Source organism: Lutjanus erythropterus, chromosome 15 (assembly GCF_056507025.1).
Source record: "Lutjanus erythropterus isolate fLutEry1 chromosome 15, fLutEry1.hap2, whole genome shotgun sequence".
NCBI lineage: Eukaryota > Metazoa > Chordata > Actinopteri > Lutjaniformes > Lutjanidae > Lutjanus > Lutjanus erythropterus.
In genome coordinates this window covers 4730786-4755424 of record NC_139331.1, presented here as the reverse complement: position 1 = coordinate 4755424, position 24639 = coordinate 4730786, and the positions used below count along the sequence as shown (strand labels likewise).

Sequence of the window (24639 nt, the reverse complement as noted above, 5' to 3'; positions counted from 1 at the left end):
TTAAACTGCACACAGAACTCAAGGCCCTGTCTCTCAGCGGAGAGTCTTGTGTTTAATCCATTTATCCACCACAGCCTCTTCTCTACAGACACTTTGTCACTCTTTTTATAGCCAAACTAGGGGGTCAGGTGTAAGTAGCTGAATAGCTGCCGTGTGACTATTTTCACCTGGGTGTAAATAGACACTTTGAAAAAGACATCATAAAAATAAAAACACTTTTTCCTGGTGGAATTTATGTGTCTCACAGCCTGAGGATAGAAGTACAATCAAAAGTACAATTTCTTTTTGAAGGCTTCAAGGGGTAGAACAGATTATCTGAAGTCACACCATAACACAAACAAACTGATCAAGCAAGAAGTCGACCAGCAGTTTCCGTGTTCTCTGAGTGTAGATGTAGGGCTGCCGGAGAGGACTGTGATGACACTTTTTCTCCAAGTCAGGAAATATATATTCACAGTTCACATAAAACATTTTTTAAGCACTTGAGGATCAAATCATCACCGTATGACCCCGATCAGACAGCGTGCAGTTTTTGCAGTGAGAGGCGTCTTTTCCAGTTATTTTCTGCAAACTCACAGTCGCAGTTCAGACAGAGAGAGAGCGAGAGAGAGAGCGAGAGAGAGAGCGAGAGAGAGAGGGAGAGAGAGAGAGAGAGAGAGAGAGAGAGAGAGAGAGAGAGAGAGAGAGAGAGAGGGAGAGAGAGAGAGAGAGAAAGTGCTGCTGTGAACTGATTGCAGCTTATTCTCAACATGATAAAACTATTGATAAAGTCTAGTAGAAGGTAAGGTAAGATTTGCATGTCTGTGTGTGTGTGTGTGTGTGTGTGTGTGTATGTTAAAGGTACCAGGGTGCAAACTACATGGGAGCTGGGGGAACTTAGCTTCTCTTAGTAAGACATGAGCCCCCCTGAAATTGTGTCTCTAAAATACTGACTATATGCTATTTTCTGAGAATGCATGCACAAGTACTTAACATATTGGTCACAACTTCAAGTACTCTGAAGGTACGCACACCTGGACGCATTATAAAGAGTGACAAGACACTTTAATGAAAAGGAAGAGGTGTTGGATGACGGGGTTTAATACAGGACTTTTGTCCAGGCAGCTCAGTTTTGAGTCCTGTGTGTGGCTTTTTTTTTTTTCAGGTTTTTGACTTTAGCCAGTTCGGATGTAGTGTCTTAGTGAGGGTCCAAAGTGATGATAGGCTGTGTTTCTAAACCCTGGTCCTCAGGGACCCCCTGCCCTGCATGTTTAAGATGTTTCCCAGATGTTTCCCACACACCTGATTCAAATAATCAGGTTGTTGTCAGGTTTCTGCAGAGGCTTGATGATGAGCTGATCATTTGAATCAGGTGTGTCGGAGCAGGGAAACATCTAAAACATGCAGGACAGTGAGCTCTGAGGACCAGGGTTGGGAAACACTGGTCTAGGTGATGGTTAGGCTATACTTCTGTTATGGTTAGACGTCTGCTCACTGCCCAAATTTAACAGTTTTTACCCTCAAAGGTGAGACCCAGGACCAGGATTCAGCAACCTGCGGCTCTTTTGTCTGTCTCAAGTGGCTCCTTGTGACTTTGACAAAACGTTAAACTGAAATGAATAGTGGTACTTTTTTAATATTTTAATTTTCACTTATTATTGTAGGTCTAATGTGATTCTTGCATTCTCTAATTATAAAAGTGCCTACAAACCAAATGAAAAAAAACATATTTAATCAATTAAATGTGCGTCGTGGCCTACGTCTATTGCCCGCCACCTTTTCTTCTAAATTTTGTCTAGTCTTGAGTCTTCCTAAGCTAGTTATGGATGCCACATTCAAAACCAGAAAAGACTCTGAGGAAATTTAATTTGCTCCAGACAAATTTTTTTGTTTCTTTTTCTGGCCAAAAATGACTCTTTCGATATTAAAGGTTGCAGGCCCTAGGGGGTGTCTTTCGCTATTAGGTGTCTTTTGCTTGCTGGGTACTGCGCCCTTCTTTATTGAACAAAAAAATAAGCTCCTTTGTAAACCATGGAATAGTTGACACTCTTATACTGTCTCACTTCAAATAATCCAAAATATCCCTTTAAGCACAGGTGCACACACATACACATGAACTTCAAGCTACCCCTGCATAAGTCAGTGCCCCTCGTGGGTCACCCCACAGTCAAAAAACATGTGGACACGGCTCTGTCTTTAATGAAGAGAAGCCCTGAGAGAGAGAGACAGATGTGGACATCCAATAAGTCTTACGTCAGTTAAGAGGATGCCCTCACTCTGTCCTACACTGTAAAAAATGATCAACACAATAAACACTGAGTGTTCAGTGAGTTGGATTTATTTCACTTTTTCCAGTTTACCATTTTTTCCAGTAATAATATCAAATCTGTAGATATAATATAAATCTGACACTGATTTCATTATGTTGTCTGGTTTTGTCTCCTCTTTGTGCAGTAGCATGTGTGACATTGTGTTCCCACTTTTTTCTTTTTCTCCGTATTTCTTTCTTCTGAGGAAAAACTATCATGTCTCTCTCAGCAGTGTCTCTGTCGTCAGGAGGGACGTGTTTCCTTTTTTTTGCAGCGCGCGCTGCATGTGGTGGTGCTGATGCTGCGCGCGCTCCTGAGCCACAAAAAGCTCCTCTGGAGTCTGAAGACCAATCAGAGCGCTGATCAGACTCCAGCATCCCGTCTCCCGCTCACCGCGGTCCCTGGACTCCTCACCACTCTTCCTCCTCGCAGTCTTCCTCACACTCTGCCTCTGACAGGAAGATGGTACCGCGCACACAGCGTCCTGCACGCGGACCCCAGGCGTCACTGACAGACTCTCTGCGGGACTTTTAAACTCATCATGCCGGGATACGTTCGGTTTCTGATCCTGCTGCTGTGTGTCATCCTGATCGGGGAGTGCAGGAAACACAAGAGCAGGAAAAAGCGCTGGTCCGCGCCTGCGGAGACACACAAACCGGGGACGTAAGTACAGAAACAATCTTTCTTTACCTTCATTTATTTGAATTTATTTGGATGAAACTGAGGGTTGCACCCTATATAGCATCACAAGACGCATATCCAGCTGCTTTCCTTCTGCGTACCTCTAAGAACTCACATTTACGCACAGCTCTGTACGCACAACAGAGCAGTTTAACACTTGTATCAGTTTGACACCGAACAGCAGAGAGAAGCGGAAGATTTCTGACGGTTTTCTCTCCAATTAATTTCCAAGAACACCCAGAATGTCAACATTTGCATGCAATGTGCGCACGCAGCCAAAACCCATGTTCCCATCGCCCGTTTCCAGTCTGAATCGTTTTGGGAGGCTGTGATAACTGATGCGACCCTTCACACCGCGCTCACAGCTGTTATTTGGGGTGTTATTTGTGGGAACCAAACCGGCACAGATCCGCTGTCCTGCTGCGCGTAAAAACTTGTGCGTGTCTCCAGCAGCAGAGAGAATCCATCCCTCGAGGTGTTAGATGTTATTTCAGGTGAATAGCAGGATGCTTTGAGGGCAACAGCAGCAAAAGATAAGAAGAAACAGAAAGACTCAGTGAACAGTGGAGGAAGTTGAGAAGGGAGATTCTCTTTAAGCCTATTGTGCGGCTGGTTTTGTCACAGTCCTGTCAGCTCCAAACAGGATCAAACATTCCTCAGCAGCAGCTTCACGTCTGTTTTATAGCTACTGTAGCAAAACACTTGGATATCATCCCTTTGCCAGCAGCAGGCAGTACTTTGTTCAATTTTTTAAAACAGGAGTTCTGCAGTAGGACTGTACTTTGTCATTACTGATTAGAATCATGGCCGATAATACCTACAGCCATATCAGTCTGCATATCTATATGAGGATATGAGAGCTGCACAATATGATAAAAAAGCCATTTTGTTATTATTTTGACTGAAATTGCGATTGCAATATGCAATTTTATTAGTGGGAATGATAATTTTTGCATCAAAATTTTCCTTTTTAACTGAAGAAAATTATTAAAAATCATCATGATGTTGATTTGTTGCAGAAAAAAATGCAGGATTCTGCAATTTGGATATGTGGATACACTTGGCTATATTGCGATTGTGTTTAATTGTACAACCCCAGTGAATATGTCTGATATGTGATATGAATGATTTTTTTTTCTTGACAGAACAATGGAGATGTTGTGTTTTAAAGGCAACATGTATGCAACAATATATTTTTGAGCCATGCAATATATGTTTTTCTCTATCAGTCAAAAGTTTGGACACATCTTCTTAATCAATTTTTTTTTCTACACTGTAGATTAAAACATCAAAATATGAAATATGGAATTATGTGGTGAGAAAAAAAATGTAAAATATGTTTTATATTTGAATTCTTAAAAAGCAAACAGACTCTCACACACTGTCTTCTGCTCTTGAAGTCAACGATTGCGAGATAAGAAGAGTCTTTTGGCTCTTTATTGTCAACCCATCAATCCAAGGTCTTCTCCTACACACCTGTCAACCTACAAGTGTGCAAAACTTTTTTTTTCTCCTTGGTATTTCAGATTCTTGACACCTTTGCATGATGACAGCTTTGCACATTGTTGGTACAATCTGAACCATGTCTTATAAAAAAAAAAAAAAATAGAAAAAATGAATTGTGTCCAAACTTTGACTGGTTCTGATATAAATATGTCTATGTATATATCCTGTATGTGAGTGAGAAAGCTGGTTTAGTCAGAGCTGTGGAATATTGCATCATCCATCACTACATCTTTTTTTATCATCAGGTGTGCATGAACTACGGTTTATTTCAACTTACTTTTAAAGCACACAAAAAAGAAATTAATGGTTATCTTATCTGTTGCAGCTACTTTTAAAATTATCGGTATCGGCTGAAAAAAATCCACATCATGCACCCCTACTATCAGTTCACTGACCTGATATCATTGTGGAAGATAAAGTTTATAGTTAAACTGTAAAACATCCTGCCTCCATCACATAACTTTGTCACAAGGATTTGATAAACACATTTGAGGGATCATCGTAATCTTGGTAAATCAGCCAATATATCGATATCAGAATTTGTTTTTACTCCTTAATATGGTTATCAGCCCCAGAAAATCAGTATCAGTTGGGCTCTGTTACTGATTAATCTTTCCATTATTTTCTCCGTAGCTGGTCGTGACTTGTTAATTTTTAACAGGGGGAGTGGTCCAGTGGGAGCACTATCCTCCCACACACCACCAACCAACACACACGCCCATGTGTGATTATAGAAATATTACAGGAATCCCACAGGCAGCAGTGTGTCTCTGTGATCCTCTCTCTCCTCTGTGACTGCAGGTTGATACTTGTCACTTTGACCATGAAGGTGACTCTGTTCTACAGAGTATACAGCAGGAATCCAAGCAAAGTTTATTCATCTTTCACCAACAGCATTCATGAAGTGTTTCACAGTCAAAGAAATAAAATCAAATAGGAATCAGATAAATAAAACAAAGATAAAACATCCGACAAAATATACAGAGGGAACAGACATAAGACACAAGTGAAAAGTAAAATACCACATGCTTCCCAAAAGCCTGTAAATAGAACAATTTTCACTGGTTTTGAAAAGAGTCCACAGACTCCAAAGATCTCAAGCTTACTGGGAAACTATTCCACAGTTTAGGGGCTGCTGACTGGAAAGAACAATCTCCCAAAGTCTTAAAACATGTCCGAGGTACACTTAGAAAACCCTGAGGGGAGGCCTGGCCATGTAGGGCTCTACAAATGAGCACCTAAATTTGAATTCTAAAGTTAACAGGAAGCCAGTGCAGAGAGGCTAAAATAGACATAGTAAGGGACCATCTGTTGGATTGTGTTTAGGGCCCAGCAGGAGCATTTTGGATGGTTTGTAGACGGTGTAATGAGGATTTATCAAGGCTGATGAAAAGAGAAATTCAGTAGTGATGAGGTAAAAATATGTATAAGCATCTCCATTTCATTTCTTGACACAACGGACCAAAGTGTAGCTTATGTTTCTTGGACTCAGTATCCTAATATAAATCCCACAACTCACGGATTGGTCAAAAATCACACCACGATTAAGCAGACTAGAATGAGAAGTTGAGGATTGTTGCCTTATTGTTAGTTGGAGGTTAGCATCTTCAGTTTTATCTGCTTTTAATTACATGAAATGATTTCTTAATTGAATTTAAAACACATGAACTTTACAAGTTTCATTAGGTTTAAATGAAAAATATATCTGATGTCATCAGCATAGAAATGATGGGAGATGATGTTCTAATTACTGATCATCTGTCCTCACAAGCGTTTGCATAGAAAATAAAATGGGCCTCAAAACTGACCCCTGGGGGACACCAGATGTGAAACCAGGACTGAACACAAGTTCACCTACAGAAACTTAGAAGTTCCTCTCTGAAATATAAATAAATATATTCTCACATTTATTATTTAGATGTAGTTTAGAGAATATTATAGATCTATGGCATAGCTGGCACATTCAAAAATCTGATGGAGAAATAAATGTTTAGTTAGTTTAGTTTGGTCTAATTGTAATCAATGTTCATATTAAAAGTTTAAAAGAACTAAAAAGCTCACAACTTGCACAAGTATCCATGACACCAGCCACCATCATTGGAGGTTAGCGGTGTAGTAAACAATGTAACGCCTGCAGCTAATGCTACATATATACATTAGAGTCTAAACAGCCTCTTGTTTGTAAGGGAACTTACAGAGATGGTGCCGTCTTTAAGCTGTCAACTTGCACAGGTAGGCTGTGTCCCAATAACATTTAAGGTAAATGTCATTTTACTGTTATGCGTATGTTGTAGTCAAGCCTATATTGAGAACAGTGTATGTTTTTTTGGAAGTGCACATCAGTCTAACCTACTCAGTGTTCTGGAGAAAATTAGATGAGGCACCCATAGTCTTTTTTCTAGCTATGTGAGTGTTGTAGTTGATCCAAGATGAAACTGACAGAAGGGCACTACTGAGGGGAAAAAGGTGCGTTTATAAATCGATCTGCTCCTTCAGGACCATGGGGAGCTCCATGGATTTATCAACACAACACAGCTGGACTGATGATACTTCAGAGCCATGGTCGGGGCCACAGAGTCTAACTGTCACAAACCTCAGTCAGATAAAGGATCCATGAGTCAGACAGAGCAAACATATTTAACTAAACCCCTCTGCCCCTGCACTGTCTCTGCTACTAGTGGATGGAGAGGGCGGGGTAGCAGGTTAACCAGGGGGATACATTTTGGTCATTTTGCTAAGAAGGTGGATGGCATCTTTCATCATCCTTCCTGAAATATTTCACTTCCTGTAGCTAATTGCTTTGCCTGTAAAAGTGTATAATATCTGGCTTTTCAATTAACAAATTTTCCTCTCTTTTCATAGATAATTCATTGCAGGTTTTGACTCCCTTCAGGGTTAGTCCAAGGTTTTACTGCAAAACCAATCAGTTTTAAAATGGTCAATGACATTTGCAGAACTGTCATCTGTAATTAAAATCACATAAAGAAGGAAATTCATTCAACCTGGTAACCTGTTCAATGCAGCCTGTTTTTCTTTAGAAAGTGCAGCAGAGCAAAACAAACATAAGTTTGCAAGTAAAACTGTACACCCAAAAAATATCAGAGGGCTTCACATTTGTAATTTAGGGGCTCCTGTGTAGCCAAGGACAGCTGTGTAGCTTGTTCCTGCCTCACCTTCTCTCCACTCTTTATTATAAAGCATAAGTCTGGTTATGTTATGTGTTTCTCAACAAATCCCATGAACAGAACCAAACCAACAGTGAATGTGCCTACTGATTCCTCTGTGTCATTGAGCTCCATTGTTGTCCAAAAACTATTGAAAACACATCAATGAGCCACACTGTTGCACTGTGTGAATGATCCTTTATTACTGTGAACACACACACTGTGATTTATTTTGACTAAATACCACATACACCATCCTTCTGCCATGAATAATCACTAATCTTTTGCTGAAAATAGTTGGGAAAAAAAGAGAATTGAGTATTGGTGTCCATGTTCATGGATCTATAGAATGGATTTCATGACTATTTCAAGAACTGCGGTGATACCAGCCTGATAATAATGCCACCTGACTTCCTCATTTGCTGTGGTATAATAGAAATGGACACTAGAGAGCTTTTTCACTTTAGATTACTCACTGAATGACTGATGCTGTCCTTCTTGAGAGGACAGACTCACAGCTCAGCATCGCGGATAGACATGTGAGTGATAAGCATTTTCATTCTGTCATAAAGTTGCGACTGACATTTGCCTGTATAACTATAACCACATTATTTCCTTACCCTAACAAAGTCTTACAGTTGATTAACCTTAATCATAGTTAAGAGCAGAAATAGCTGCTTTCAGTGCTTAAATTAACAGAAAATATGAATTTGACAGTGTTAATCAGGACATGTTACCATGAAAGTGCTACACTATGATTTTACTGGAATTGTGTGTAAATAGTTTCAAGAACAGATGTTTAACAATAATGGATGAACATCTGCTGGGGTCATTATAACATGTGGGGTCCCCCAGGGATCCATTCTAGGACCACTCCTATTCCTTATTTATATTAATAATATTAATGGCTGCAGCGTTATCCTCCATGTTTCCAGTACTTTTTTTTTGCAGATGATACCTATTTATTTCTGTCACATCATAATTTCTCTTTATTTATGAGTAGAGCTAGCTCTTACAGATTTAAGAAATTTTTAAGAAATATTTCCAAATGGTTTCAATTAAATACATCATGTCTCCATGATAAAAATCAAATTCAATAACATTCATTTGCCAATAACTACAAATTTTAAGAACATTAGCAATAGATGAAATCCAGACAATAGGACAGGAATGTTGGAAAGTACTGAGCAACAGTTAACATTAAGACAGTCTTTCCTTACCCTAACAAAATCTTTTAGTTCAATAACTTTAACCATAGTTAAGAAGAGAGATTGCTACTTTCAGTGCTTTAAATAATGACAGATATGCTTCAGGAATATTTCCTATAATATTTACTTATCTAAAGCTTTTGTCTTACCCCAAGAAGTGTTAGACTATGGTTTGACTAGAATTACTTGTAACTAGTTACATAACTATATTCATAATCAGCAACAATTTGTTAACATTAATGGATAGACATCTGATAGGGTCATTAAAACAGGGAAGCAGGGATCCATTCTAGGACCACTCCTATTCCTTATTTATATCAATAACCTGCCTGCATCATTATCCTCCATGTTTCCAGTACCTTTTTGCAAATGGCACCAATTTATTTCTGTCACATAATTATTTCTCTTTACTTCTTTGTAGAGCTAGCTCTAACTGATTTAGGAAACATTTCCAAATGGTTCCAATTAAATACATCATGTCTCCATGATAAAATTAAATTCAGTCATGTTTATTTGCCAAAGAACACAGATTTTAAGAACATTAGCAATAGATGAAATCCAGGCAATAGGATGGAGAAGTTGGAAAGTACTGAGTGTCAGACTAACACATTGTTGACACTAATAAAAATATATAATAACAGCAGCCTTATCATTTAAGACCAAACTGCAATAGCATTTTAAAATCCTCTCGTCTCTGTCTCCTTGTCTGTCACCAGTCCTCTCTCAAAGAAAGTTGCGGATGGAACCAAAACTCGGAAGGTGAAGACCAGCCACCTGCTGCGCATAGACGAGCACGACTTCACCATGAGGCCCGCCTTCGCCGGTAAGCTCTGTGAGCGTGAGGAGACACGTCACTGCTTGCAATCAGTGATCATGTTGGTGGGAAATTTTGTCCACTGTTGGTTTGTCTTAAAAGAAGAGTGATGTCACACACCAACAGGATTAGAACAGGTTCACCCTCTGTTGAACCTGAGTGTGAAGTGAATGTCGATACCATGCTGAGTGTGAAAGCAGAAGAGGTTTATTTTTTCCCACCTGTCTTCTCTTCCACTCGACTAAACCTAAAGACAACAGGAATAGGTGAAATGTGGAGCTAAAGGAAGCAGATATATTAATACATTGTGACACAGAGGAGAGCAGAAGTCATCCTACAGCACCTTGTAGAATAAAGCTGCAACATTTAATCATTTAATCGATTAGTCAATCTAAAGAAAATTAGTGGCCAACTATTTTCTATTACTTACTATTTATTTTTTTATAATCAATTAATCGTTTCAGTCATTTTTTTACACATAACATTTACTGTTTCCAGCTTCTTAAAGATCATGTAAAGGAACAATAAATCTGTGTTCTGAGTTTGTCACACCAAAGAACATGTATCATTAGCCACCCAGCCAAATTTGAATGATTACAAAAAGTATATGAAATTAGGTCTTAAAATCATGAAAAACTGAGCAGTCCTCTCTGCTCTGAAATGCTGTGGATGTGTCCACTCCACTGTCTCAGTGTCAAACACCACTACGACCTGAAAACTACCTGAAACATGGATGCTCTGTCTAGCAGCTTTATTGGACATGTCCAGACATGTTTGAGCCACCAGAGCCAGAGGACGGTGACAGGATGGTATTTTTTAATTCTGTGTTGGGTTGTTGGAACTGAGGTGAGCTGAAGTGAACTGCGAGGGGAGGTGGAGCCAGTGTTGTTAGTGGGTTAGTTCGCAGGGCTTATATAGTGTTGGGGGACCATGGCTCCGACACGTTACCGAGCCATGTTTCAGGTCCGCCCAAAAAGTCCTGAACACATAAATCATGAACAACAGTTTAACGGTCTAACTCCACTACTCAGGACTACAGGTTCACATGTTTTCAGCAACTATTTTCCAACATGTGTAATGAGTCTAGAGCAGGGGTGGGAAATTATTTTTCTTGGGGAAGCACATGAGAAATTGCTCAGGTTGCTGTGGGCCAGACACAAATGATATAAGGGCCCAATGATCACCAAATCTCTAATAATGGAATGATCAGAAGTGTTCATGTGATGAATTGTGGCCTAATATTTTGTCGGCAAAGTCCAAAACTTTATGTTTCACAGATGAACACACCACTGGAGCCTTTCAAAATAAAAGTCTGATAACGGTTTATTGGTAAGGAAAATAATATTGACTGTCTTTACTAGATAATATTAATTTCTGGTATTTCCATGACCTTGCGGGCCACATGAAATCTTTCAGTGGGCCACATCTGGCCCCCCGGACCACAGTTTGCCCAGGTCTGGTTTAGAAGAAAATCTCTGTTCTTCCTTTACACAATCTTTAAACTGTTGCTTTTCTTAGTAGTTTCTGATAATAAATGAAGAGTCTTTAGGTTTTGGACTGTTGGTTGGATAAGAGAAGGGAAATTGTGATGAGCATTTGTCACTATTTTTTGACATTTTATAATTATTTTTGAATGATTCAAATGATTAATTGATTAATTTGAAAGAAATCAGCTGATTTATCAGTAATTATTTAATTATAAGTTGCAAAAACCTGCACAAAGTCCCTCTGACGCCATTATCTGGCAGCTCTGCCTGCGCATATCTTCCAGGCAGCAGTGGCACTGATCAGTCATGTGTCAGGTCGAAGCAAATGTCAGCTGAAGGCCTTTGTGTGTGTCCTTGCATTCCACCTTGAATGTCAGGACAGTGGCACCGCTGCTGGGATTTGGGGAGGCAATTAAAAATAAGAAGCTTATTTGTTGAACTAAAGCATCCCGTTCTCTGGTGTTTTGCATAAACGGGCCCTGTTTAAGCACAGGAGGAGGTGGAGAGCTAAATGAAACGTCCCACAGTGAATTTCATGCTCCTCTGGGACTACAGTTGCAGCCACAGATGGGAGCGTGGATCCCACTGAGGATCACTTTTTTTTTGTCTCGCATTTGTCAGCTTTTGTTTGCAGGCAGCTTTCTGCAGTGGCAGAAGAAGAATTCGATCTTCTTATTCAAACATCATCAAAAGCTGACTTGTGTAAGCGCCCCGCTGCTGCCTGCGAGACTGCCGCGCGTTCATTTGGCTGAGGGGAAAGTGTGTGTGTGCAGCAGCAGCAGCAGCTGCTGTGGTTCCTCCTGGCTTCAAAAGGAGCGTCTGCAGTGTTACTAATGAAAGCCTCTTACACGGCAGCTTCCCGTTCGCTGGGGGAACGATACCGAGAACAACGCTGTAACGTGCCAGTGGGATGCCAGTGTAGGGACTGAGAAAATTCCTGAGTCATAATCAGACAAATCCTGCCAGTGGAGCAGGTTATTGTCCACATGTACACAATAAACTCATTGTTATGATTCCAAGGAACAAAGATCTTATAGAAATGTTAATTGCAAGGTTGAGATTCTTCTGCTGCTGCTGCAGAGAGCAACAGTGGGTGAGGTGTGTATTATCAATGGCGTGCAGGTGGAGCTGTGAATGTTGATAAGGGTTGTGTTATCCTAATTAGAGCACCTGCACTGCTCCCATTGGGCGGTCCCCTACTGTGGCCCGACAAATCAAACACATCCAGGACGCTGAAGGGAAGAAAAAGACGTTTGTTTGTTTGGATGCAATATTTGTCATCACATCCAGTTGTGATTTCCTGGGTACATCTATTTCAGGAGCTCCTCCTCCCTGTCTGCCTTTGGGTTTAACATCTGATCGGGTGGATAGACCTGTCATGCATTAGTCACATTTGCATTAAAGCTGCAGCATGTTTTCTCCTCGTTTCACCCATGGGATTGTGAAGAACCCTCCACCTAATGCATCCTTTCACATGGATTCCTTTAGCCCGTCTCATCCAGCCAGAGTGAGCCAGTAACTGTTAATCCACGAAGAGAGCGGCGGTCCAGCATCATTAGGTGGAATGATGGGCTGTTTTTTCTCTTCTTCTATTCTAGACACCTCTGTAGAAATGATACAAGGACAATTCAATCAGTGAAAGCGTGACTGAGTAAATGAACAAGTGAGATTCTTCCTTGCAAAGTGCGGCTGTAATCTGAGCTGTCTGACTGTCTGTAAAAGCTTTCGGTGAGTCATTTACAAAATGAATTTATGTTCCAGGATCAGCTGTGTTGTGTGAGGAGGGTGACGGACAGGTTAATGTAGCCAGCAGCCCTTGAAGCCAGATTATGCAACTTTTGAAAGAAGAAATGGAAACACTTTCTATGACCCCTGTGTCTATAATGCATTATAAAAATAGTGGCAATGCATTATAGAACTGTATAATTATTGTTATGACAGCACAATATAATATTCCTAATGCTTTACAACAATAATCATAACACACAATAAAGCATTTTATAATGACTTAGAAGGTAAAGTATCATCATACTTGACCCAGTTGCCCTGTAAACACTGACGTTGGCCCCCTGTGCCCCCCCAAGGGTCTATAATGATAATAAATTATCATTTTCCATATAGAAGTGAATTAATAAGCAATAAAACATACAATTCCAGTCAGTGCAATCAGTGATTTGTTAGCAACATGTTATTGAAATTATGGAGTCAGGTCACTGACTTTATTATTCTTATCTATTATGATTTGCATGTTCCAGATAAACATTTGAATAGTTTTATCTCAAAAGTAAAACCTGAGGTAAACAGAGTGTAGCGCACCTCACCAGGAGAATTGTTTGTTGTTTCCTGCTCGTGGTCCCATTCCTCTCCCTCTCATTCAGGCAGCCTAAAGGTGCTCTCAGACAGCGAGCGGTTGCACATTGATGTTGTGTATTTTGAATTTCTGCTGCGGAGGCCCCCAGCTAACTTCCATCCTACTAACAACCTGTGTCACACACTTCAGGCCGCTGCCTCCCACCTACTAGAATCCCACCATGCTGCTGAACAGAGCAGTCTCTAGCTTAAAGCTACTACAAGGAACTTTGATATTGTGTTGGTTTTGGAGGCCCCTGTGGACATAACCTCTGCCATAACCACAAAATATAACACCAAAAATCAAATTATGTGAATAAAACTCTCCTTCCTCCTTTCAATTGGCTAACATACTACTCACTGTAACTGCCTGGTGAAAATATAAACACAGGCTCGTTTTATAAGATTTCAAGGAGAATTTGACCCGGTGGCAGACATTAAGAATCACTATATGGAAAGAGCCAATCTTCTCTCTGATGTTTTTGTTTGCTCATGTAGGTCATATAAAGGCCTTTGTATTACATTTATTCCATTTCATGACTAGCTAACAACTGCTTGTAGTAGCTTTAAAATAAAAGAAATGGCTTACAAATATTGTCAAGGTTGTTCATTGTCCCAGGCTGGGGAGTAAAACTTCAAAGCTGATGTTGCTTCATTTCAGTTTGTCCTCATTGATCTGTTTGTCCACCGCTGGTGAAGAGGCCTTGTTCTATTTATTCACATCTTTCTGAAATAGTGATGTCTTTAAAGCTACCGGCTCAGAAGAACCTTCATCAGAAACTCCATACATAAAGACTGGATGCAGGTAGAAACAGTCAGCCTGGCTCTGTCAGAAATACTTACCGACACCTCTGAAGCTAAATCATTTACATACTGTATCTTGGTTCGTTATTCTATGCACATACAAAAATGTAAAAATGACATTTTGTGGTTTCAGAGAGAGTTATTTACAGGAACTATCTGACAAACAATGAATTACATTCTAAACAGATCATTTCAAGGAATTCAGGATCATTAATGTGTCAGAGTTGTAGCCCCTTCATGCTACACACACATAATGGAATACAACAGAAAAACATAATATACACAGTTATTTATATCTATACACTCTTCAGTTTATAGGAGAACCCTTTATGGTTCCTGTTAGTTCTACATAGAACCCAGCATAAAAGGTTATAACTAGAACCTAGCACCCAGATCCCCCTAGGTTAGGTTCAACAGAGAACCATTAAACGCTTCCACCCAGAACTCTCTCTGGAGTTTCTATCCAGAACCTTTTCTCCTTCTAAGGATGCCAACAAGAATCCACCTAGAGGGTTCGTTCAAGAACCTTTTGATATTCCATATGGGTTTTATCAAGAAGACACCTGGGGGGTTCTACCAAGAACCTTTTTATATTCCAAGAGTTTAATCTAGAACCCAACCCAGCCATGGACATTACCTGAAACACACTCAGGATGTTCTACAGAGAACCCTTCAAAGGTATTATCAAAAACACACCTAGGTGGGGGCTTTACTGGGAACCTTTTTGTATTCTAAGGGTTCAATCTAGAACCCACCCAGGGATTTTTATCAGTAATCTTTTTCTGTCCCAAGGGTTTTATCTAGAACCTACCAAGGGGGTTCTACTGAGAACCTTTCTGAATTCCAAGAGTGAGTGAGGGCCTTTTTCTGAGAATCTTGTAATGTAGTACCTTGTAATATTCCAAGGGATTTCTCTAGAACCCACCAATGTGATTCTACCAAGAACCCTTGATCAACCCTTGAGTTCTTCAAGAATTTCAGCAACCCTTTTGGAACCCTTATTTCTGTGTATACATGTATATGGCTAGGAAAAATTCTGTAGGTCTTTTTTTTGCATCAGGTTGAAAGAACATCAGAATGAACAGCAGCAATAAGATGTTGATGATAATATGGCCGACATCTTCACATAAAAAGTGAGACATCTTGGAATCCTTGTTCAGTAACTGTGTTTGAACACAAAGCAGCGTCGATGTAAACACAGAGTTCTCCTCCCCCTGTCCTGTTAGGGTCTTGTGTTCTGTCAGCTTGCAACACTTTGATCCAGGATAAAGTAGAGCAGGTCTTTGTAAGATGTGGGCACAGCAGTCTCTGATTTCTCATTGCTGAGATAGCCCGAGTCTTATTTCATCCATTTTATTTTCCTGCAAGCTGACATTAGCCAAGAGCAGCCTGGGTAGTGGAATAGCCTCAGGTCCAAGCTGGGTTTGCTCAACTCGTATCCCAGCTCTCTTCTTTCTCTTCCTCGGGCGGTTGCACCACCCACAGCGGTGATCAGTCCGGCTGGTCTGGCTGGATGGTCCGGCAATGCCATGGGCAATGATTGTCTCGAGGTCAACTGCACTTAATGCAATCCCAACACTTCATTTGCCAATGCTGATGAGTGTATTTCTGTCATAGGTAACACATGATTCAGCAATGAAGGCAGAAAAATAGCAAATTAACACAAAAATGTTGCTACAGACTGCTGCAGAATTTCCAGCTATGGGGAGCACAGGTTTTGGTTGTTGTCTTTTTTCAGATGGAAGTGAGTGGTGAGGAGGAGCATGCTACAGCTGGAACTTAAGGCTGCTCCTGGATAATGTTGGGTCAGGAAAATGAAATGGGCAAAATGGGACTGAAGCAATGGGAAAGCAGAGACTATTGTGCCTACATCTTACAGAGACCTGCTCTGCAACATCCTGGATCAAGCTGTCACACTTTGGCATGTACTCTGAGTACAGATCTTTCCTAGATGTTGGATTTTTAATGGGAAGACGTTGACCATAAATACAAATTTAATGGTTACAATATAGGCATATCTGGAATTTTTCTGTGCATTTTTTGACACAAAAATACTTTGTTGCAGTTTCATACCAGTATTTCCTTTTATATCCAGCTAACATCAATATTAAGCTAATGCTTATTGTTTATTTTGACATTTACTTGACAATGGCAGGGACAATTATGTAACTGGATTTATTATGTTATTTCCAAGTGTGAGGCGCAGTCATCATTTGACACTTTAACATGAGAGTTCGATCCACTGGTGACTCTGTCCACACAGAAAGATCCATAACTTTATTTTTATAGTAGCTAATATGGCTTATCATCTTCCAGCATCTACTGGTGGGCTTTGGAAATGCATTTAATTTACTGAGTGTGACCAGAAGCAGCAATAACACGTATCCCCACTGGGGATTAAAAAAAAATGTATGACCACAGGGGGGATATCAAAAGTGCAGAAAAGTGTTTCCCCCCTGCCAGAAATTGTCACCCAGTTGGGTGTGAGGCAGCATTAGTGGTTGGACAAAGCAGGCTGAGACTCCAGATCTCAAGAGGCCCCAGAAAGTCCCGGGTTTACTGGGTACAAGTTGGTTTGTGGTCATTTGAGTGCAAAGTGCAAGTGCAAATTACTTGAGAATACGAGCCACTACATCACAGTATCGACACAAGTAATAAGCTTAAATTTTCTAGTCTAGTAAACGGGCCCTAGAACAAGGTTTCATCTTAATTTTCATTTTATTATTTATATATCATATTATTTATATTACATTCTATATAAACTATCAGATCAAATTACCCCTAATTAATCAACACAAGCAGTATTCCAGCATTACAGCACTGCTTGGTGTCTCTGGGAAAATTGTACTGATGCTGCTGTACATAATAAGCACTTCACAATCAATGCAAAGAGAACAGCAGAAACAAGGGGCCCACAACTCTTTTTTTTCCCTCAGGCGTCCCTAATGGTTTAATCCATCCCTGCTTGGGGGAACTTTTTTTTACTTACTTTTTTTTTTCTTTTTGCTGGATGCAGCTCAGGAACACAAAGTTCCATTAGATTAGCATAAAGCAGTAAAGACAAGGGGGAGAGCTCACACATCTCAAAAAGTACCTGCAAAAACTCCGGGAACTGCCTCCACAAGTGAAATATTCCCCTATTGCCTCATTTCAGGCTTAAGACTTTAATTTGGTTGAACATCTGCTGGTCCACATCAAAATAAAAGTCCCTCCACAGCACCGACATCCTGTATTTCTTAGATTAATGATCATTATGTAGCCTACAAGTGTAACTTTCTTAATTAGAGACATTATGAAATTTTATCCACAGGGAGGAATGAAAAGTCCCTATAAACAGTGACTCGAATAATTAGCCTGATAAAAAATTCAGTAGCTGGATGAATCCCCACACGAAGCTAATAAAATGTTTGCTTTTCTGTCATGTCGTGAATGCATATGGATTATGTGCTTTTGTTTTCACTTTGACGATAATTCCATTTAAAGAGCAAGAAAATTAAGCCATTGGGGTTTAGTGGAGCTCTCAGAAAAACAGAAGCATAAAACTATCAGTATGCCTGTTGTGCTGGCTGTGTGTGCCCAACAGGCTGTTGTGCATTTTAACTTTGAGGTATTTTGTCTGCTCCCTTGTGATGGTGATACTCAGCGTTTTATTCAGGGCTGTAAGGTCAGGGGGAGAACATTGGCTGGCACTCTCTGGCCTCTTGCCCGATTCCAAAACAGCCCACACGGAAGTGCTACTGAGGGCTACGAGGGCCAACGGGACGTATGAAGTGGAGCATCGCTATGACGCATTCATGGGTCTCATCTGATAATCAGTGACGTGGAATAATTTGCTGATGCTGTCAGCTCAAAATAGCAAAAGGAAATCTTCTGGCAAAACCACACGCAGGACATTTCATCTGTGCCTGAATGTCCCGCCTGAACACACACACAAACCTCACTTCTCCAGCCTCAATCTGTAGCCAACATTTTGAACACTGAAGCACAGAAAACAGGCTGTCATACCCTGTAATTTGGGGAACATCCACGGCTACATCCCTCCTCTGGACAGATTCTGGCTGCGGCCTCCTGTGACCCAGCTGCAGAGAGAGTTGAGCGAAATCACGGCTCCGAAAGCATCGCTGGTTCTGGATTTTTTTTCTCAGCAGGTGTCTGGTGTTGCATCCACTGAGGCAACATGTCAGCAGTGGCTCAGGCGTTGCTGAGTCTGGCACGTGATGCGTGGCATATGGTGTGAGTAAGAGCGGGGAGGACACTCTGCTGACAGCTGGAACTGGGCACGAGTTAATATCCCCCCCTTCCAGGTAACAGCTTTGCTGTGCCACCAGTTATGTAAGGCTGGCACCCTCGCTGCTGCTCAGATTAACAATACTACAGCAGTCAATGTGACTTTAATACACACACGACAGAAGGGTGCGTGAATTTGTTTTGCTGTTAATGGTAAGGCTACGAGGATACGCTTACGTATCACTGGAAATCCCAAACTGGCCTTAAGTATAATCCTCTCGATCAGTCAGCCAAACAAGACGTAACAACAGTTATTCATCATAGCTCAGCAGGATACCCCATGTTGTTATTTTAGGCTTGTGTGTGACAAGATGAGCTGCTGACACGGACAGTGACTGCATCCAAACTGATGTCATGTTTCTATTAAATAACATCTTTGAATTTCTTATTTTTTTTGGTATATTCTTCATCACAGACAAATAACAGTATGAAACACACCATAAAACCTCTTAAAGAAAACTGGTAGAAACATTAAGGTGGCAATAACCAATATTTTCATATCAAATGTGAGGAGGGTGGCTCATAATAGTGACAAAGCTACAGAGAATTATCAGCTGAATCTGCAGCTCCTCTCAGCTTTATGGAGAATTATAGTGAGTTTTAGCTAGTTGTTTAGCTGTCCTCACCTTTACCGTTCAAGTTCACTCTCACAGCTCTCAAAGTCTTATTTCCAGCCATAGCAGGCAACTGTTTTCAGCTCTAATGAACATAGTGGACCCATTTCCCTGGAGTTGGAGTTGGTTGAGACCAAAAACAGAGCAAAAAGGGAGCTAATATTGGACTTAGATTCATCAGGTGGTTAGAAATGCAACATCAAAACAATGATCATGTTGATCTACACCTCCTGGATGTGTAATGAGTAACTGTTTGATGAAGTTCAACGTATCAGCTTAAAAAATGATGTTGATGTTGTGTTTACAGCTTGTTTCTGTTGTCCCTAAATGGTCCAAAAAAAAAAACTGTTATTGCAGGCGTAGGAAGTTGTCACATTCATTCAACTCATTTTATTTGCACAAAACAAACAAAATGAGTTAAAAGACATAACAACATGAAAACTACATGAAAGACATGAGTCAAAAAATGATTTTGCAAGACGAAAGACAAAAATGGTGTAAAAGCTGTAACAAGGAAAAAGAATACGCAAAAGACATAGCAAGATGAAAACAAGATAGAGAAGAGAGAGAGAAGTAGAAGAGAAGTAAAAGATGTAACGAGATGAAAAAATAAGATGAAAACAACGGAAAAGATGTAACAAGACAAAAACAACAAGACCAAAAAAAAAAAAAAATAGAAAATTACCAACACGACAAGATGAAAACAACTTTAGAAACTTAACAAGATGAAAAACTACCCAAAACATGTCACAAAATGTAATTGTTTTCAGTTCTGGTGAGTATAGTGGAGCCATTTACTGTGGAGTTGGTGGAGACCAAAAACAGAGCAAAAAGAGAGTGAATGTTGGAAATCAGGTGTTAAGAAACATGACCCCAAAACAATGATAATGTTGCTGTAGCTGCTGGATGTGTAACTGTTTGATGAAGTTCAACACATCATCTTAAAGTTAATGTCGATGTTTTGTTCACAAGTTGTTTCTGTTGCCCTCAAGTGGCCAAAAAACAAATTATAGCAGGCAAAGCAATTTTTTAGCTCATTTAATTTGCACAGATTTTGCAGATGGAGTGTTTTTGCAGTCTGTGTTCATTTGTCCCAAACAGCTAATGCATCAGCTACACATTCACTGTAGCTTGTTTGTGGTGTATGCACTGTTCAGGGTGTGTGTACGTGTGTTTGACACCAGCTTCAATATTCTCTGTTTTGTGGTGAGGACAATGTTACGTTACGTTACATTATGGTTGCAGATGACATTTGGACATACAGTAATATACTTTGGGATCTTCTTGTTCTTTTGGTTCCAAAGCTGCACTATAATGTGATTTAAAAACAAACTGAGATGAGTCAGTGGGCCTGAAATAGTCTGTGTGCTCTAAGCTCAAGATGATGTCCTCAAATGTCTTGTTTTGTCCTCAACTCAAAGATATTCAATTTACTGTCAGAGAGGAGAAAAGAAACCAGAAAATATTCACATTTAAGAAGCTGCAATCAGAGAATTTTTCTTTAAAAAAAGACCTAAAATGATAAATGATTGATGATTAAAATAGTCGCTGATCAATTTAATAGTCTCTAATGTACAGAGCAACTGTTCCTCTGTATATGAACGGTATATGAATGCACCTTTAATCTGTCTGATATTTCTCCGCAGGTCCAGCTGTCCCTGTTGGAGTGGATGTTCAGGTGGAGAGCTTGGACAGCATATCAGAGGTAGACATGGTAAGTGGTGCTGTACAGTACACAGTGAGGTTATTAAGTAGCTGCAGTCTGACTTTAAAAGGGAATGAAACCTGCTGCAGATAGTGAAAACAGCTCAGTAGAATAGATTTGGTTTGGGTGTGAAAGTGGAGGATTACTGGGATCATTCTGTCTCTCTAACTGAATATACAGTCAGGTCTGAAAGCAAAGACCAACACAAACTGAAAGTAATGAGATTATGGAAAAAGTAGATGTATAGTGTCGTTATTATCCCAGCGGATTACGTTACTGGTGGCAAGTGTAACCAGTAAATCTGTGACAGATTCAGCTGACGTTGACAAATGAACTCACACTGTCTCAACACATGGGGAAGAGGCTCTCCAGACAAAGCAGCTAATGAGGCAGGGAGTCTCTTCATTAACAAAATGAGGATGGACACATGAGCACTACTGTGACTGAGACTGTGCTAACACTTGTCTTCTTAGTCCAACTTTTCTCACTGGACACACAAGATCAGAATGCAAATACAGTCTAAAGCAGAGTTGGTGAGTTTTTACTTTCACTTCCTACAGTTTAATACAAATGTCTGTACTTTCTACTTCTTACATTTTTAAAAAACATTCTTGTTACTTTAGTTTTAATGCATTTGAGGGGAATTATTGATTATTTTCAATTTGCATCATCATGTGCCACCTTCCCAACACTAAGACTGATTTCAACCTAAATGGATGAATGATAACACCTAGAAAAGACGATTCCTTGGTTGGTCCATAAGTGCATATCCCACAGGACAGAAACACCAAGACATAAACGTGATGTTAAAGATGTAACAACATACATAATAAGATGAAAGATGAACACAACATAGAAGATGTGACAAAACGACAAATGATGTAACATGACTAAAACCACATACGATTAAAAAAAAAATGTAAAAAACGTAACAAGATGAAAATAACTTAAAAGACATAATAAGACACAAATGACTTCAAAGACATAACAAGTTGAAAATGACCTGACAAGACGAAAAATGACATAAGATGAAAGACAGAAACAACATAAAAGACATAATGAGAAAAAAATTATGTAAAAGGCATCGCAAGATGAAAACAACATAAATGACGTAACAAGAAGAAAAGTGACTTAAAAGACTTAACAAGATTAAAACAGCATAAAAGACGTAACAAGAAGAAAAGTGACTGAAAAGACTTAACAAGATTAAAACAGCATAAAAGACGTAACAAGTTGAAAATGACCTGAAGAGATGAAAAAAGACAAGATGAAAGACAGAAATAACCTAAAAGATGCAATGAGAAAAAACAATTATTTAAAAGGCATCACAAGATGAAAACGTAAAAGACGCATTAGAACAAGACAAAAATGTCATAAAAGACATAACAAGTTGAAAATGACCTAACAAGACAAAAAACAACATAAAAGACATAACAAGATGAAAAATGACTTAAAAATATGAAAAATAACGCGAAAATGGCATAAAAGATTTAACACTATTTAAAAGATAAAAGATGAAAACAACGCAAAAGACATAACAAGATGAAAATGATGTAGGAGACATAACAAGACAAAAATGATGTTGAAGACGCAACAATAGAAAACAGACAGAGAGACACTTGACCATGGAGAAAAGGTGAGGTTCAGTCAGCTTTGCACAGAAACATCCAGTAGAAATGTCCTTCAGAACACAGTTTTTTACTTTTATTCTCTGAGTACATTTCAGAACCTGAACTTTTTCATTTTTACTGCAGTAAAGACGTTGACTCAGTGCTTTTACTTTCACCAGAGTCTTTCTTACACAAGCATCTGTACTTCTACTTGAGTAAAGAACGTGTGGACTTTGCCACCTCTGGTCTAAAGACATCAGCTGTCCTTTGTCTGTGATGTCTGTGTCTGTGAGCTTTGAAATGACAGGCGAGTGTATCCTTTTAGTTAGAGTCATTTAGCTGTTGTTTTCAGTTGGGTAATCAGAATCAGATTATGAAAGCTCAGTGGTAGGAATTGTTTATTTTGCTCAAAGTCAGGCTGAATGCATGTTGAGTAATGTAATTAAATCAACCTTCTGTTCCGGAACCATAAATTGGATCCAAAACTGTCGTCCTGATGTTGTTGTGTAAGCTCCTGTTTGCAAGGACGACCAAGGATTACATTTAATTTGAATCCCAGAGTTGTGTATTTAATTGTTTTGGAACACAGGGGGGAAAAATTAATGATTCCAGGCGACGGCTGCTCTTAATGACATTATGTCATATCACAGAGCTGCAGGTTGCTCAACAGTCATACAGCTAATGATTTTTTTGCTATTTTATTTAGAAGTTGGCAGGTTTTCAAAAACAAGATAAGTGATATGTACGTTATTCACACACACACACACACACACACACACACCTACATGCACACATTATTGTACCACTACTCTTTTCTACTTTAATTACTTATATTACAGTATCTTACAGTTTCTTACATTCATGTGGTTAGATTTTTTATTTGAAAAATGAATAGTCACATCAGTCATAACACAACTGGTACTGGTACTGTACAAATATAGTATAAAACTTACATACGTTATTCTTAAGAAATTGGACATCTGCTGTACCCTTTTCCTCAGGCTGTAAGATTCTTTATTTCATCCTCCACACTAATGAAAAATATTTTAATTTTATGTATTATTATTATTATTATTATTATTATTATTATTATTATTATTATTATTATTATTATTATCATTTTATGTTCATGATTGAGGATACTGGGGAATCAGATTTCAATAATGATGAAAATGATGAAGTGATGACATTTTATGTCAAAGGTCAAAGGTCAGCTTCACTGTGACATCATAACATTCAGCTCTCCTCCTCTGTAAAAACAGTCTCTAAGTGAAGACAGCATGTTTCTACGTGGAAATTATTCACTGGAGTCGCACATGGATACTGAGAACTTCAAAAATAGAATTAATACTTTTTATTAAATTCCTCTAAAGTCTTCAGTACATGTTATGTGAGTCTGGACAGGTTGGTGGAGGCATGCGACCATGAGGTGTTAATTGTAATTAAAAACATGCAGCTGCAAGCCAGTTTTTTTTTTCGCTCACTCTGCTCCGACAAATCAACATGAAGTCACAGGAGAAATCGAATGACAGATGGACTGACAACAAAGTCCTGTCCTGTGTGAACATTCGCTGGGCAAAAAACTTACCTGTAAAAACAGCCGGTCTCTCTTGAGACCACTGGGAAAAGCAGACAACAACTGACTGAAGGAACCTTTTAATTCCTTGAAAAGTAATTCCTGGGACTAAAAGTTCCATGTACTTTGAGTGGAAATGCAGCTTTAGTCCGTCTCTCAGTACTTTCTGACTTCCCTACTCTGACTGTAGAACTCAGCCCAAAGTCCATTGGTTCCAAAGTTTTAAAATAGGCTCAGCAGTTTGTCTAAAACAGCTGGTCACTGCAGATTTTAACAAAAGTTACTCAGACGGGGGAAATAGTGCATTCTTGCTAGAAGACATAGTCAAACTAACTACCCAGAGCTCCACCACAGGGAGGCCCTCTAGATTATGCTGCCAAGAAAATGATTCTTGTTTGCTGAATAAATAGGTTTGATAGACTAATTTTTTTGTTTCTGAAACAACATTGGAACATCTTGTCTCACAGAGTGAGTTTAAGTAGTTTAAGCAGCGGTTTACACACTTAAGGAAGATTTGCAACACCAATATCAGACAATTGTTGTGGT

The 24639-nt window shown here is 39.4% G+C and overlaps 1 protein-coding gene across 1 annotated transcript in view; it reads left to right on the top strand.

Annotated features, from left to right (window-relative positions):
• Positions 1 to 2629: 2629 nt before the first annotated feature.
• The window catches only part of LOC146313893 (gamma-aminobutyric acid receptor subunit rho-2-like), a 37528-nt gene continuing 15518 nt past the window's right edge, over positions 2630 to 24639 (top strand). Inside the window, exons 1-3 of the mRNA XM_084737137.1 lie at positions 2630 to 2951; positions 9564 to 9670; positions 20849 to 20916. Coding sequence (XP_084593263.1) covers positions 2830 to 2951; positions 9564 to 9670; positions 20849 to 20916 — 297 coding nt within the window. The 5' untranslated portion in view covers positions 2630 to 2829. The remainder of the gene's footprint in view (positions 2952 to 9563; positions 9671 to 20848; positions 20917 to 24639) is intronic.